This window comes from Ovis canadensis, chromosome 5 (genome assembly GCF_042477335.2).
Source record: "Ovis canadensis isolate MfBH-ARS-UI-01 breed Bighorn chromosome 5, ARS-UI_OviCan_v2, whole genome shotgun sequence".
Classification (NCBI taxonomy): Eukaryota; Metazoa; Chordata; class Mammalia; order Artiodactyla; family Bovidae; genus Ovis; species Ovis canadensis.
In genome coordinates this window covers 18,528,968-18,542,841 of record NC_091249.1, presented here as the reverse complement: position 1 = coordinate 18,542,841, position 13,874 = coordinate 18,528,968, and the positions used below count along the sequence as shown (strand labels likewise).

The window sequence follows — 13,874 nt, the reverse complement described above, 5'->3', positions numbered from 1 at the left end:
ACTAGGCTCGGGGTGACACTCAATGACTTGCAGGCCACAGGGCTGGCTGCACGCTGCACGTGTTTGCAAGTGTCCTCGAGCCGCGCCTCTGTGCCACTGTGGGCAGGTGACCGGGGTGGGCTTCGCCAGGGCATGGCGCCTACAGGTCTCCTGACACAGAGCTTCTGATCTCAGATGTGAGGCCTAGTGAGGTGATAATATGGGAACCTTGACGTGAAGTGCTAGACCTTAGACTTCAACAGTCAGATAGGAGACCCTCGGGTGTCCATGCCGTGAGGTAACAACAAAGGATGATGGGTGGCCGGGAGTGTAGACATCGCTCACTGTGCGACTGGGGCCCGTGCTCCTCAGGCTCGTCACCTGAACCATGCCCACTTGACGGGGCGTCAGCTGCAGCAGCACATCAGGGCTCTGCACGGACTGGCGGGCCCGCAGCCCCTCAGCTGCTCCTAAAAGCAGCGGGCTCAGCCATTGGACCGCCAGGGAAGTCCTCACTCCATGCTTTCTTGAGCACCTGTTTCTGCCTTCTGAGATTTTGAACCTCATGAGTCCCTAAACGAGAAGAAAGTTAGAGGAAGATAGAACAAAACAGAGCACGCTTATTGGCCGGGGTCCATTGTCATCCGTTTAACTGCCCCTGTGCATGTTGAGGTGGCAGTCATCCTAGGGGTTGCCTGGGCCTCCCAGACCTGACGCCCCCTCTCTTTTCCAGGGCACTGTTCCTCCTCAGCAAAGGCATGGTAAGTGGAGGCTGGGCAGGATAAGATGTGGGGGACATGAGTTTGGGTTCCCAGGGTCTGCCAAGGCTTTGCCTGCTTGCCATGTCATGGCCCATCAGTTGCCCAGACCCTCAGGCATGGCAGGTAGCCATGAGAGGCAGACCCTGTCCCCCGCCCTCCAGCTGGATTCAGAGACAGCTCCGATTCCAGGCTGTGGGATTTGTGCTGACGGAGGAGCCGCCTCGGTTGAAGCTGCCTGGACTTGGGTTCCAGCCTGGCTTTGTGCCCTCCCTTTGGGGTGCCAGCAGTTGCACGTGGGCAGGTGGGTGGCAGCCCTGTGCACCAGGAGAGCCCCCAGCACCTGCTCCTCTCCCCACAGCTGCTGCTGATGGAGCGCAAGCTGCAGGAAGTCCACCCACTGCTGACCCTCTGTGGACAGATAGTTGAGAACTGGCAAGGGAACCCCATCCAGAAAGAGTCTCTGCGTGTCTTCTTCCTGGTGCTCCAGGTGACCCACTACCTGGATGCTGGGCAGGTGTGTACTGCCTCCCACGTGCTGGCTGCTGGGGACCAGGCAGGTGGTGGATGGGCCTCTGACTGAGAAATCAGTTCTGTGATTGCCTCCTGTCCCTCCCCACCGGCCTCACTTCCTTGGTTCCCCCACCCACACCCACCTTTGCCTGTTGGGCTGAGCACTCCACTCGATGCATAGAAGCAGAGCAGACTCTTACAGGGTGCTGACAGCTGCGGAGATGGCCTGTAGGGCCTTGGGATGGGGCAAGGCCGGCAGGACCTGGCAGGCTGCCCCTGCGGGTGCCTGCCTCTTGAGGGTGTGGCACCTGACAGGAGCAGATGGGCGGCCAGGTGTGCAGTGCGGTCTGCCTGCTGCAGGTAAAGAGCGTGAAGCCGTGCCTGAAGCAGCTGCAGCAGTGCATCCAGACCATCTCCACGCTGCACGATGACGAGATCCTGCCCAGCAACCCTGCTGACCTCTTCCACTGGCTGCCCAAGGAGCACATGTGCGTGCTCGTCTACCTGGTGAGTCCCTGCAGGGGCCGGGGCCCGGCGGCCCGGGGAGAGGGGAGAGGGCTTCAGCGGCCACCACCCTCTGACCGTGTCGCCAGGTGACCGTGATGCACTCCATGCAAGCTGGCTACCTGGAGAAGGCGCAGAAGTACACGGACAAGGCCCTCATGCAGCTGGAAAAGCTCAAGAGTAAGTCAGGCCCTGTGGGGCTCTGGGTCGAGTAGCGCCCTGCTGGGCAGCCCACCCATCACTGCCAGTGCTGGGCCTGGAGGACGTTGAAGGACTGCAGCTTGGGTCCCCGCCCCATGGGTCTTGCACCCCAGTTGGCCGATAGGGATGATCGGGTTCAGGCAGAGCCATGCCAGGCCTGGACGGGATCCTTGCTCCCCAGGGAGGTTGGGTGAGTACTTGGAGCATCTCTGTCGTATTGCCCTCACTGCACAGAGAGTCATGGGGCTTAGTGGGACTCCCCCGCAACCTGCGGGGACGGCAGCGCCCAGCTGAAAGGCGGTGGCTGCCTTTGCTGTCACTTTTCAGCATTGTGATGTGGATTGTGCTTAGGGTGAGATCGGAATTGGAACTTGACTGACAGTAGATCCTCTGGGGTCCTGGGTTCTTCTGGGATTCTTGACTAGTCTGTCCTGGGTAGTCGAGGACCTTTGACTAGTGGGAACCCAGAGCCTCGCGTGTCCCTGGCTGGCTTGTGCCCCGTTCATCCTGTCCACTCCCTGTGCCCTTGTCAGTGCTGCTGGGGAGGAGCCAGAGAGCCAGATTTCGCAGGGACTACTCTTTCAGATGAGTTGGGAAAGTGCTGTCTGGTTCCAACGTGAGGACAGCCGCTTGGAACAGCCAGAAGCTGTGGTCCCCCCTACTCTTGTTTGAGGCCTGTTGCATAGTCTGCTGGGCAACCTCAACATTTCTAGAACCTGTGGTGCACAGCGTGTCCTTGAGCACTCACCTGGGTTGGGGCAGGGGGGCAGGTTGAGGATGGAAAACAGATCCCTTTAGGAATTTCTTGCTCTTAAAATACTCTGGTCACCAAAACCTGGCTATGAACCTGATTCTTCACCTGGACAGGGAGATGGGCCCCCTTGCTTGAGGGTGCTGTGAGCACCAAGTAAGGCGACAGACTGGGTGCTAGGCCAGCGCCTGGCAGAGCAAGTGGGCTCAGACTCAAGCAGCTGAGGGGCTGGCGTGACAGGAGGGCTCGGAGCCAGCAGGAGGCAGGCACGTGGGCCAGCGTCTCCTCGGTGGTCTCCTTCTCCCACGCCTCAAGGGCTCACCCTGCCTCTCGCCCCCAGTGCTCGACTGCAGCCCCATCCTGTCCTCCTTCCAAGTGATCCTGCTGGAGCACATCATCATGTGCCGGCTCGTCACAGGACACAAGGCCACCGCGCTGCAGGAGGTAGGCCCCCGGGGGCCGCGTGCACACAGGATGGGAAGGCTGGGGGAGGGCCATTTGAATTTGCTGGGTCCTGAGGGTGTCACTTGGGAGAATGTAACCTGGCCAGCCATGAGCCTGCATGGACATAATCAGGTTTTTACCTAAAAGTTTTTATGCCCAAGGAGCATGGGGTCTGGGGTTTTAGAGTCTGCTGATGGCAATTCTAGCACCCCTCCTGCCCAGTGATCCATAATCCTTGATGCCCGCCTTCCTGAAGGGGCATGGGGACCTTGGTAAGGATGTAGGTACTATATGACTTGAGACACAGGTTGCAAAGGGAGGAGGCAGAGAACCAGACAAGGGCCGACATCCTCACGGTGGGCACCTCTGCTGGGACTTTATGCCCAGGTTAGACTGGGGGTATGCGGGTACCCCCACTGGCTTTGGGGGCCTCTTCTCAATGCTGCCAGGGCCCTGGGTCCCACATTAGTGATGTCAGACATGCTGTCTCCCTGCAGATCTCCCAGGTCTGTCAGCTGTGCCAGCAGTCGCCCCGGCTCTTCTCCAACCACGCTGCACAGCTGCATACGCTGCTGGTGAGTGCGTGGCAGCCCCCAGCCCCATCCCTGTGAGTGACCCTGTGCTGACACCCCGGGCAGGATTTAGAACCTTCCCAGTGGACTGCATTCTGACAAGCATCTCATCAAGTCCAAGTTGACTCAGGTCCCAGGAGGCAGGAATAATGAAGCATGCCATCTTCCTCTCCACCGGTCAGGGTGAAGCTCAGCTACAGCTGGCTCGGTAGAGTCTCTTGTTAGGCTCGCCTGGGTGCAGCTGTGCAGCCCTAGGCAAGCCGCATGTGGCTCTGAGCCCTGGGCCCCGTCTTCTTCTAGGGCCTGTACTGTGTCTCTGTCAACTGCATGGATAACGCCGAAGCCCAGTTCACCACAGCGTTGCGGGTAAGGTGCCGGCCCTCACTTCATGGGGCAGGAGGTGCTTCTCAGTAAGGAGTCGGGACAATAGGCACACAAACCGTGGTCAGTGGGTGACTCCGCAGCGTCCAGCCTGGTGTCAGCTGCGACAGTGCTGTGCCATTTATCCAGGGCTTCCTTTGTCAGGCCTTGTGCTGCCCGGGTGCGGGCAGGCCAGCGCCGGCAGCACAGCCTGATGCAGGATAGCTGTGGGCAAGGGGGCTCCTGGCCACCCTGGGGTGGGGCTTCCCCAGCTAACTCAGAGGGCAGCCTCAAGGAGGTTGTCTTGAGCCGGGCACCTGCTGGACACGCCCTGGTTAGCCGCTTTCACTGAGGATTCCCGGTCCTCCCGGTGGTCCACCAGGTGATGTTGACTTGTGTCCCCGCTACTTGGGCCCTGGTGCTGCTCACTCCAGTGGTGCTGAGACCTCCCCTCATTGCCTGTGGCCCTTGAAGGTCTCTTAGACACTCCTTCTGCACCCCACTTCCTACGCAAGTTGCTGCTGCTGCTTGTTTCAACATCAAAGCTCCCAGCAGACGGTGTGTGCTGCCAGGGGCTCTGTCCACCAACCTGGGGGGGAGTGGTACAACCAGAACTTGGATCCAGACCCCTCGTGACACCAAACATGTTTCCTGTGGTCCTATGACAAACATATCGGAGCATCTTTGCTCAGATCAGACAACCCTCTGGGTCTCCTTGGCACCTGCCAGGGTCCTCCAGGTGGGGTGTGTGCTTCGTAGGCATTCTTGGCCTCTTAGGTGCACTCGCTGAGCCCTGCTGGGAGTGCTCAGCCCCCAGGGTCTGAGCACTGCTCAGACCACTCAGATTGGTTCGTTTCATGGCCATTCTCTTCCCCCCAGAAAAACTCGGGACAGCAGACTGTCTGCCACCAGCCGTTAGCAGAGGAACCAGCAAGCATGCTCCTCTGCTGTGTTTACACACACTGGGGTTCTGGGGTGACCACCTGAGGAGGTGGGGGTGCCACCGAGATCTCAGACTGAGACGGCAGAGAATAGAGCAAACTGTGGCGTGTTCTGAGGACAGGCTCTGGGGTGGCTGGCTGTGCTCTTCTGTTTCCCGAGCTTCCTATAATGCAGATGATTGTTTTATAATAACAAGAACTAATAGTTTTGCTGTCCCTAGGTTCAGGAGGCAGGGGTGTGTATGTGTGTTTGGAATAAAAAGAGTAAGAAGATTCCAAGGTAGCTGTCGTGGAGCATTTGGGTGGCTCTGATGCCGCCAAGCGAGCCCCAAGTGACATGACTGCCCAGCCGGGCCCCCTAATGCCCTGTGTCTCCCATATTCCAGCTCACCAATCACCAGGAGCTATGGGCCTTCATCGTGACCAACCTGGCGAGTGTGTATATACGGGAAGGAAATAGACACCAAGAGGTAGTAGGTGACATGCTTCATGTTCGGTATCCTTTCTTTCCACTCTTATTTGGAGGGGGTGTGTGGGAAGTGTGGCAGCCCTAGTCATTTACTGGCATACTGGGGCCAAACCCTCTCATTTTTAGATGCAGAGTTATCCTAACTTGCAGACATTTCTTTCACAGCTGTACAGTTTGCTGGAGAGGATCAATCCAGACCACAGCTTCCCTGTCAGGTAGGCAGCCCCAGGCCCCAAGTCCCACTTTACCAACTATCTTACGCTTTCTCTGCTCTGGAGGTAGTGTGAGCATCTCTGGGGCCCCCGACTGCCCATCTACCCCAACACCTCCCATCCTCCCACCCAATCCCCATTTGTAAATCGGCTGCTTTCGTTAAGACTCACTAAGGTGTGATGCTCCACTCCTCCCTCAGCTCACACTGCCTCCGAGCAGCGGCTTTCTACGTGCGTGGGCTTTTCTCCTTCTTCCAGGGACGCTATAATGAGGCCAAGTAAGTACTGGAGAGGGCGGGTGGCCCTGTACCTGGCACCTCTCTCTGTTTCTCTTCCCCCAACAGCATGTGCCCAGGCCCCCTGTTCCTGCCCTCCCCACCCGCCCCCCGGTGGTCTCTGTTCTGGGCCCCAAGGCTGCCTTTTCTTCCCCAAAAGCCCTCCCAGTGGGGCCTCAGCATCTGTTCTTCTCACGAAGGCGTTTTCTGCGGGAAACCCTGAAGATGTCCAACGCGGAGGACCTGAATCGGCTCACAGCCTGCTCCCTCGTACTCCTAGGTCACATCTTCTATGTGTTGGGAAACCATAGGGTGAGTGTCAGGGGCCTGACTGAGGGGCATAGGGCCAGGGTGGTGCTTAGTGGGGTGGAGGTTGGTGAGGGGGGCACCTAGCAAAGTGCCTCCCATCCCGTGCCCTGCAGTGACCCTACTTCAGTGACCTCTCACCCCCCCATCACCCCCCACCCCCACCGCCATGTTCCTCGAGACTCAGACGGCCTGGGCAGGCAGGGCTGGGGGAGCTTTGAGTTCCTGCAGGGTGCACCTGTGTGGCAGACAGGGCCGCTGTTGGCCCATGGCAGTTGTCAGGCAAAGCCCCAGGGCTCAGTGGATCTGGAGCTGCTCAGACAGAGCTGGCGAGGCTGAGGGCAGGTCCCCTTCCCTGTGATAGTACGTGGGGGCTAGAGGTGTGTCCACTCAGCCACAGTCCCAGGGATTCCTTCTCTGCCCATCACACATGGTATCCTCAGGGCACCCTGTGTCTACCCTCACCGTGTCCCCCTGTGCCTGGCCCCCACCCATGCCATACGGTCTCTGGTGGGATCAGTTGACTTCTCAGTTTCCCCATCTGGGGGTGTGTGAACATCTCACCTACTCCAACCCATTGACCTTACAAGGTCTTTAATTTTTTTAAGAGTATGTTTGTCAGTATAAAAGATGTCATGGTTATCATAGAAAGTCTGAGAAGCAAAGGAGAAAATCCTTGCGTGTCTTCTGTCTTCCAGCTCTTTTCATTGACTGCCTCTGTCCAAGCCTAAGTTTTATCAAGCTGTTTTATAATTTTATGTCTGGTCTTTCTCTGCATCACTGTGTTCGGGCCTTTTTTTAATGGCAGTGAGAATTCTTAAGTGGCATCAGTTCAGTGATTTAGCTGAACTCATTTTAGCTGTTTTTAGGACAGAGAATGCAGGCCCATGAAGTTTTATCTGATCAAATCCCAGAGCTTCTAAAGAATGAGTGTTTTTAATAAGCCCAGTGCATCTCCCCTCCCCACAGTCGCATGACAATCTTTTTCTGAGGCCCGCATGCCCTGCAGCTGTGTCCTGAACCCTGGCAAGATCAGTACCCTGAAAGGAGGGTTAGCAGTGGGTTCTTCCTTCTGAGTGTAGCTCCACTCCTTCTAGAACACCTTGTCTTGGTACTCAGGGATCACAGGGAGGACAGTGGCCTCAGGGCACATCCTGGCATTGGGCAGGGATGACGGGCTCAACATGAGGCCCCCCTGAGTTCAGGCCGCCTGCCTTGTGTCTCGGTGCAGTGGTGGTGATCACCTCATTGCCAGTTGAAGAGTTTAATGTCACACAGCCCCAAACTGCAGACCCAGGCTTAGAACCTAGACTTTGCTGATGCTTGTTTATCCAGAAGCTTCTAGAAGCCACCTTTAGTGGGGCAGGGTGGGCAGAGCAGCTCTTCAGCTACAGCTTCTGGTGTGTGTGTGGGGTAGTCCTGGAGCAAATTACAGAGCCTATTTGGGAACCTCTCTTGCTTCCTGGGGCCACCAGGAGCCCCCAAAGCCAGGCGCCGCCTCAAGCAGCGCCAGATCTGTGGGAGAAACCGCCTGCCCTGGGCCTACCAGACCAGAGCATACTCAGGCATTAAAGTTTGTGGGTGGCTTCATGCAGGACCCCTCTCAAGACAACACCAGTCTTCACACCTAGGTTCTATGGAAACTGAGCTGTCACAGGGAGCTGGAGCCAAGGGGATGCTCCCTCCCAGCAGCCTGCTCTCGGCCCCAGGCCTGGAAGAGGAGACTGGTTTCTCCTGTTCTGCATTCTGAGGTCTTAGGAGGCCTTGGTTCAATTGTGAAATATTTTGAGACCCACCTGGAGCTCATCTTCGAGGTGCTGGCCAGGGTGGGCAGTGTACAGTCACTGGGCTTTTGTGTCTGGAGATGTATCCCACACAAGTGTGGCTGTGTTGAGCCTGGGCCTCAGGAGTCGGTTTGGAGGATTTATATATCTCTGGGCTACGTGCCGAGTGTCCCCCACACTGCGCGTGGCTGCCACATGGGAGCTCCCCCAGTGTCACCCTGAGCCCAGCGGTTAGGCCAGGAGGCTCTGGGTCCTGCGCTGGGTGGAGCCGCTGCAGAGCCGAGGATGGGTGCTTACGGCCCCCAGCAGCTTCCACTCAGCTCCTCCTGAGGGCTGAGGCATGGTGCTGTCGCAGCTGCACTGCGGAGCCAGGGTTCAAGGGTGAACACATCCTGGTGCCCCACAGCCCCATGTGTCTGAGGTGGCCTTCCACGGGAGCAGGCTCGTATGTGGAAAAAAAATTCTCTCTTTTGACCATTGGTCCTCATTGCTTCCACCAGGACAGACCCCTGAATGTGTGTTTTTTTAATCTAACTTCGTTTACGTATTCACTTTTGGCTGGACCTTCGTTGCTGTGCGCAGGCTTTCCCCAGTTGGAGCGAGCGGGCTTCCTGTTCCGGTGCCTTCTCGTTGCGGAGCATAGGCTGTCGGGCCCGTGGGCCCAGTGGCTGTAACTCCCGGGCTCCAGAGGGCAGGGGCAGCAGTTGTGGCACAGGCTGAGTTGCCTTGTGGCATATGGGATCTTCCCAGACCAGAGACTGAACCTGTGTGCTCTGCGTTGGCAGGCAGGTTTTTAACCACTGGATCGCCAGGGAAGCCCCTGAGTCTGAGTTTCTAATCAGCTCCTGAGATGGGTCCAGAGCTGCCTGCCACCAGTGCTTTTTTCTTCGGTTAGAAAGACAAAGGTACATAGAGTCGCCCACGGCTGTGCCCCAGCCAGGAGGCACGTGTGGGGCCGAGGAGTGGGAGCTGTTTCTTTTCCCCTGAGGTTGTCGAGGAGTACTTTCAGAGAGGGTCATTTGAGATAGACTGTACGATTGGAGTAGGTATTTGCCAGGCAGCGGGAGGTCGCAGGTGGGCCCAGGCTGTCCCTGCCGCCAGTCTCAGCCGCCTCCACCTCAGCCCTGACCGCCCCTGCCGCTCCCTGACCCTCTGCTGCTCTTGGCCGACAGGAGAGCAACAACATGGTAGTGCCCGCCATGCAGCTGGCCAGCAAGATCCCGGACATGTCGGTGCAGCTGTGGTCATCAGCCCTGCTCAGAGGTGAGGCGGAGGTCGGGGAGGTCTACACAGTCTGGTTCTGACTCTCTGGGACCCACAGGGATAGTTCTTGGCATCTGCTTGGGCAGTGAACCCTGGCACTTGGCCTCGGTCTCCTTCCCTAGAATGGGGACGGCAGCCGTCCGTGTCCGGCAGAATGAGCCAAGGTGCTCTGGGCACAGAGAGGGCGCTCAGCAGCTGTCACTGCTGCTCCCCCATTCCCAGATTGTGAAACCAGGGCCCACAGGCTACCCAGGGTCCGGGTGAGGAGGTGGAGGGCCGGCTGTTCCCATCCGCAGTGGACTTGGCGCACTCGTTCCGCCCTCCTGCCTCAGGAGTGAACACTGGGTGCCCTGCTCCCTGCGGGCTCCCGGCTGCCCACAGCTGGCCCGGAAATCCCTGGGAGAGCCACATGCAAGGGAGCCCAAAGCACCTTCACTGCCCTCCCAGCCCTCATATTTGCCCCTGTGGGCCTCGCTGTTCATCCACCTCCAAGGACATAAGACTCAGAGACTTGGCTGTTGGCAGGTGGGCTCTGCTGATCGTGACACAGGGCTCAGGGCAGGTGACGTGCCAGGCACACGGATCCAATGGTGGAGCTGGGGCTTGACTTCAGGGCTCCACCCACGCCTGAGGGGAGGCCATGGGGCAGGGGCAGGCCAAAACAGGCCCATCCTTTGCGTGCACCCCCACCCCTCCACCCCCAGACCTGAATAAAGCCTGTGGGAATGCCATGGATGCCCACGAAGCCGCCCAGATGCACCAGAACTTCTCGCAGCAGCTACTCCAAGACCACATTGAGGCCTGCAGCCTCCCTGAGCACAACCTCATCACGGTACGGGCACAGGGTAGGGGAGGCAGAATGAGGGTGCTGGGTGGCTCCTTGGGGCCAGCTCACGCAACCTGCAGCCCTGGGGACGCGCTTCCTGAGAAAGGAAGCACACCCTTGGCCACTGTCTCCTTGCGCCTCTCCAACAAACCCTAACCCAGCCTGGCCTCAGGAACCCCCTTGGATGGGCAGGAAAGCTCCCACCCAAGTGGGTGACACAGGCTGCTTCCTGGGGCCCCTGACCAGCCTGAGGAGGGCAACATTCCAGGCACAGACATGCAGCCCAGCACCCCCTGCTGCTCACTAGGAAGGACCTCACCTGTGTGTCCTCTTTCCCCGCAGTGGACAGACGGCCCGCCCCCCGTGCAGTTCCAAGCTCAGAATGGACCAAACACCAGCCTGGCCAGCCTCCTGTGAGACCCCTGGACGGGGCCTCTCAGCTTCTCCAAGCCTCCGTGAGGGCCTGGTGTGTCCCTGACTTCCACCCAGATGGCACTTGAGCTTTCCCTGGAGACGTGATGGCGTGGCTGTCTTCAGGCTTCTTTCCCGACTGTCTCCAGAGCAGCCTGGGCCCCTGGGGAGCGTGGAGGGCTGATTGCTGTCCTCCCAGGACGGGCCAGCTGGCCGTTCTTTCCAGGTACCAGGAGTCCAAGTGCTGTGGCTGCCCATGGGATGCTGGAGCTGACTTTGCAGAGCCATCCCTCAAAATGGATTTGAACCGCTGGTCCTGCTTCCGTGTCTGAGTCGTATCTTCAGGAGAGTCTCTTGCTAGGGAAGCGGGTGTTGGCCATCAGCCCGGTCCTGACACTGCATGCACGGGTGGTCGGTGCCACCGAGGTACCTCATGACTTCTGCAGGCCGCCTTGCTGGGCCAGAGTGTTTCCTCTGCTCATGGCAGCTTCCTGCGCTCAGAGGCAAGATGCCAGTGTCTGACCCACGGTTGGAGGGAAGAAGTGATGGTGCCTGTCAGGGATGGAAATGCCTGTCTCACCCCAGTGCTTTTCCTGGCTTGCCTTTCTGGTCAGCTTCCATCCTTTTGGCAGCTGGGGTCTCTAGCTAGGGGCCCTGGGGAACCCAGGAACTTGCCTTCTGAGCATCTGCACCTTGACTGGGCTCACTGTCCGGCTATGGGAGTGCACCTGCTGGTGTTGGTCTACGTGTGTGCCTGTGGGTTGCTTCCCAGCCAGAGCTGGTGCTTGGAGCTGAGACTCCTGTGTGTGTATCAGCCGCCTTCTGCCTGTCAGAGTCCATAGTGCAGAGTGGGAGGGGCCTTTCTCAGCCCAGCTCGGCTCTACCACCCTGCTGGCAGCCATTCCCTTGGTACCCTGCCCTGTGTTTAGAGGGGAGGAGGAGGAGACCTACCTGCCTTGGGTCTCGGGACGGCATTGTAACCTCTTCCTGAGCTGGACCCCAGGAGGCTCTGCCAGGCCCAGACAGCCGTTTTGGTTCTGTGCTCCCCTTGAATAGTCGAGGAGATGCCCTGGGTGACAGTGACGCTGGGGGCCGTCACGGCAGCAGCCCGGCCCCATTTGGCTTCCAGTGCCTGGGAGGGTCTCCCTGATGAGGATGGTGTGTGGTTTGCTAGTTATGACTGCTGGTTGGTTCAAGTCTTGTTACCCAGCACTGTGAACGCTGCTTCTCAAAGCCTCAGTGTCTGACGAAAGGAATGTTGGGATTGCTCAGGTCAGCTGCTTGGGCCCCAAGGCCTGGGTGTGCCTTAGCCACTAGCAGGGCTTTGTAGAGACCTCCTTGTCCTGGGTCACTGCTCACATCAGGGCCCTGCCGCCCTCTTAGGGGCCAGCAGCAGGCATGCAAGTAAGCTACTGAATGAGGGGACAGGCTGGTTGAAAGGACAGGCTGGCCAAGTTCTGTTTGAAAAGGCCCCGCCCTCGCTGTGTCGTCCTGGGCCACTCAGGAGCCCAGCCCTGCCCCGTGCTCCTCGGGGCTGCCCCTGGGTCTCCGAGGCCTGCAGAGGTGGTCTGCTGCCTGCTCATGAGCTGTCCCCATCCCCTCTTCCTCCCCCTCTGACGCCCCCCCCCCGCACAGGTCCTCTCTTCCACCAAAGGGACAGAGCGCCTGTCTCGCTACAGGCTGCGCCTGCTAGCCTGGGCTCCACACCGTGCAGCCTCCCCAGACCCCCGTTTCTTCGGGCCTGCTTTGCATTGTTTGAGTATTTATTTAAACCTTTCTTTGCTTCGAGGGCATTTTGTATGTAGAGCAGTTGAAATAAGAACCTCAAAACTTATTGTCTTGTCCTGATGTTGAAGTGCTTTTAGTGACCACTTTGTTATCTATGTATATGTAAAGTTAAAGATAAGTTTTTAAGTTTACAGGTAAGAATTCAGTACTCGATATTTAATATTCCGCTCTAGCTTTATGGAAGCCAACCCGCATGTACATGCATGCGTGCCAGCTTTGAACTTCCCCTTCACTGCAGCACCTTTTAGCTACATAAAGCTTGTAAATACCCTCCTGTAAGTCCAAATTCAGTGCCTCACGGTTTCTCAATCATAAGCATTTAAGACAGACTGCACACAAGCCCCAGAGATATATTACAGCCAGTGTCATATAGCTGGGTGTTCAGAAAAAAAACAAAAACTCCAAACGCTTAAGCATACGAGGGGTGTGAGGGCGTAGCAGAAAGATTGTTCTTGGCAGGTTAATTGTTGAAAGCTGTTCAGACTCCCTTTTGTGTGCCTCCTGTTTCCTCCTGTCAGTGACGGTGGCCCTCAGGTCCTGCAGCTCTGAGGATGCTGGTCCAGGAGGTGCCGGTTCCCTCTCAGAAACATAGTTGGATCCCCATAGTCACCCATGGGGGAGGCCAGGGTCCTCCCCCTGGGGTAAGCACTCCCCGCCCCACTTACTGGGAACACAGGCAGGGAACTCGGAAAGGGCTGCCTGGCACAGGGGGTGAAATGTGTTGGTTGCATCATCTTTGTTTCGCTAAAGGGTTTTTAATGTATGTTTGGCATACTGTCTTTTAATGGATTTTCAGTGTCTTAAGTTTTTAGCAGCCTGTATTTTCAGCTGGTGCTTTTAATCACACAAAATTTTTTTTGTAAATACAAAGCATTGTTTAAAAGAGCCGTAGAACAGAGCATCTTGTTTGTAGATTTCTTTTCCTGTGTATTCAAAGTAAAATAACTTGCAGGAGCCCTCACTCACTGTGTCTTTGTTGTGCCTTGCGCCCCTCACATGTGCCCTGGTGAAGACTCCAAGCTTCCACGGCCAGCCGGCGGGGCCACAGAGCCTGCTGCTGTAACCTACAGGGCATGAGGATGCAGAGCCCCAGACCCTGCACGGAGGAGCTGGGGGAAACCCGCGTCTCCTCCCCCTCTTAACGAGGATATTCCTCAGTCCAGCCCTGCTCCAGGGAAGGGAGCCGCTGAGACGTGACGGCACAGCCCACAGCCCTGCCTGTTCCTGGCTCTGCCGCAGACCAGACTTGCTTGCATTCCCAGTGTTCTGTTTCCTGTGTTCTCAGAAGACACATGGGTCAGCCTTCGTGTACCTGGGGGTTTTGTTTTTCCTTTTTGAGGTGAAAGTCAAGTAGAATTTAGTGCCTACAATTCCGTGGCATTCAGTACATTTACTGTGTACAACCAGCACCTCTGTCTAGACCCAGAACATCTTCATCAGCACAGAAGGAGACCCCCATCTCCGTTAGCAGTCATCCTCATTCTCTTTCCTCAGTCTCTGACAACTCATCTACTTTG

At 57.5% G+C, this 13,874-nt stretch overlaps 1 protein-coding gene across 2 annotated transcripts in view; it reads left to right on the top strand.

Annotated features, from left to right (window-relative positions):
* The window catches only part of MAU2 (MAU2 sister chromatid cohesion factor), a 33,584-nt gene extending 20,266 nt beyond the window's left edge, over positions 1–13,318 (top strand). The window contains exons 6-19 of one of the 2 annotated variants that reach the window (XM_069590614.1): positions 713–740; positions 1,099–1,254; positions 1,611–1,757; positions 1,844–1,934; positions 3,047–3,150; positions 3,648–3,725; positions 4,023–4,088; positions 5,410–5,496; positions 5,658–5,707; positions 5,905–5,982; positions 6,180–6,291; positions 9,242–9,332; positions 10,037–10,164; positions 10,501–13,318. In XM_069590614.1, coding sequence (XP_069446715.1) covers positions 713–740; positions 1,099–1,254; positions 1,611–1,757; positions 1,844–1,934; positions 3,047–3,150; positions 3,648–3,725; positions 4,023–4,088; positions 5,410–5,496; positions 5,658–5,707; positions 5,905–5,982; positions 6,180–6,291; positions 9,242–9,332; positions 10,037–10,164; positions 10,501–10,575 — 1,291 coding nt within the window. In that variant the 3' untranslated portion in view covers positions 10,576–13,318. The remainder of the gene's footprint in view (positions 1–712; positions 741–1,098; positions 1,255–1,610; positions 1,758–1,843; positions 1,935–3,046; positions 3,151–3,647; positions 3,726–4,022; positions 4,089–5,409; positions 5,497–5,657; positions 5,708–5,904; positions 5,983–6,179; positions 6,292–9,241; positions 9,333–10,036; positions 10,165–10,500) is intronic. The other variant, XM_069590615.1, reaches the window with a different exon arrangement.
* The last annotated feature ends 556 nt before the right edge of the window (positions 13,319–13,874 follow it).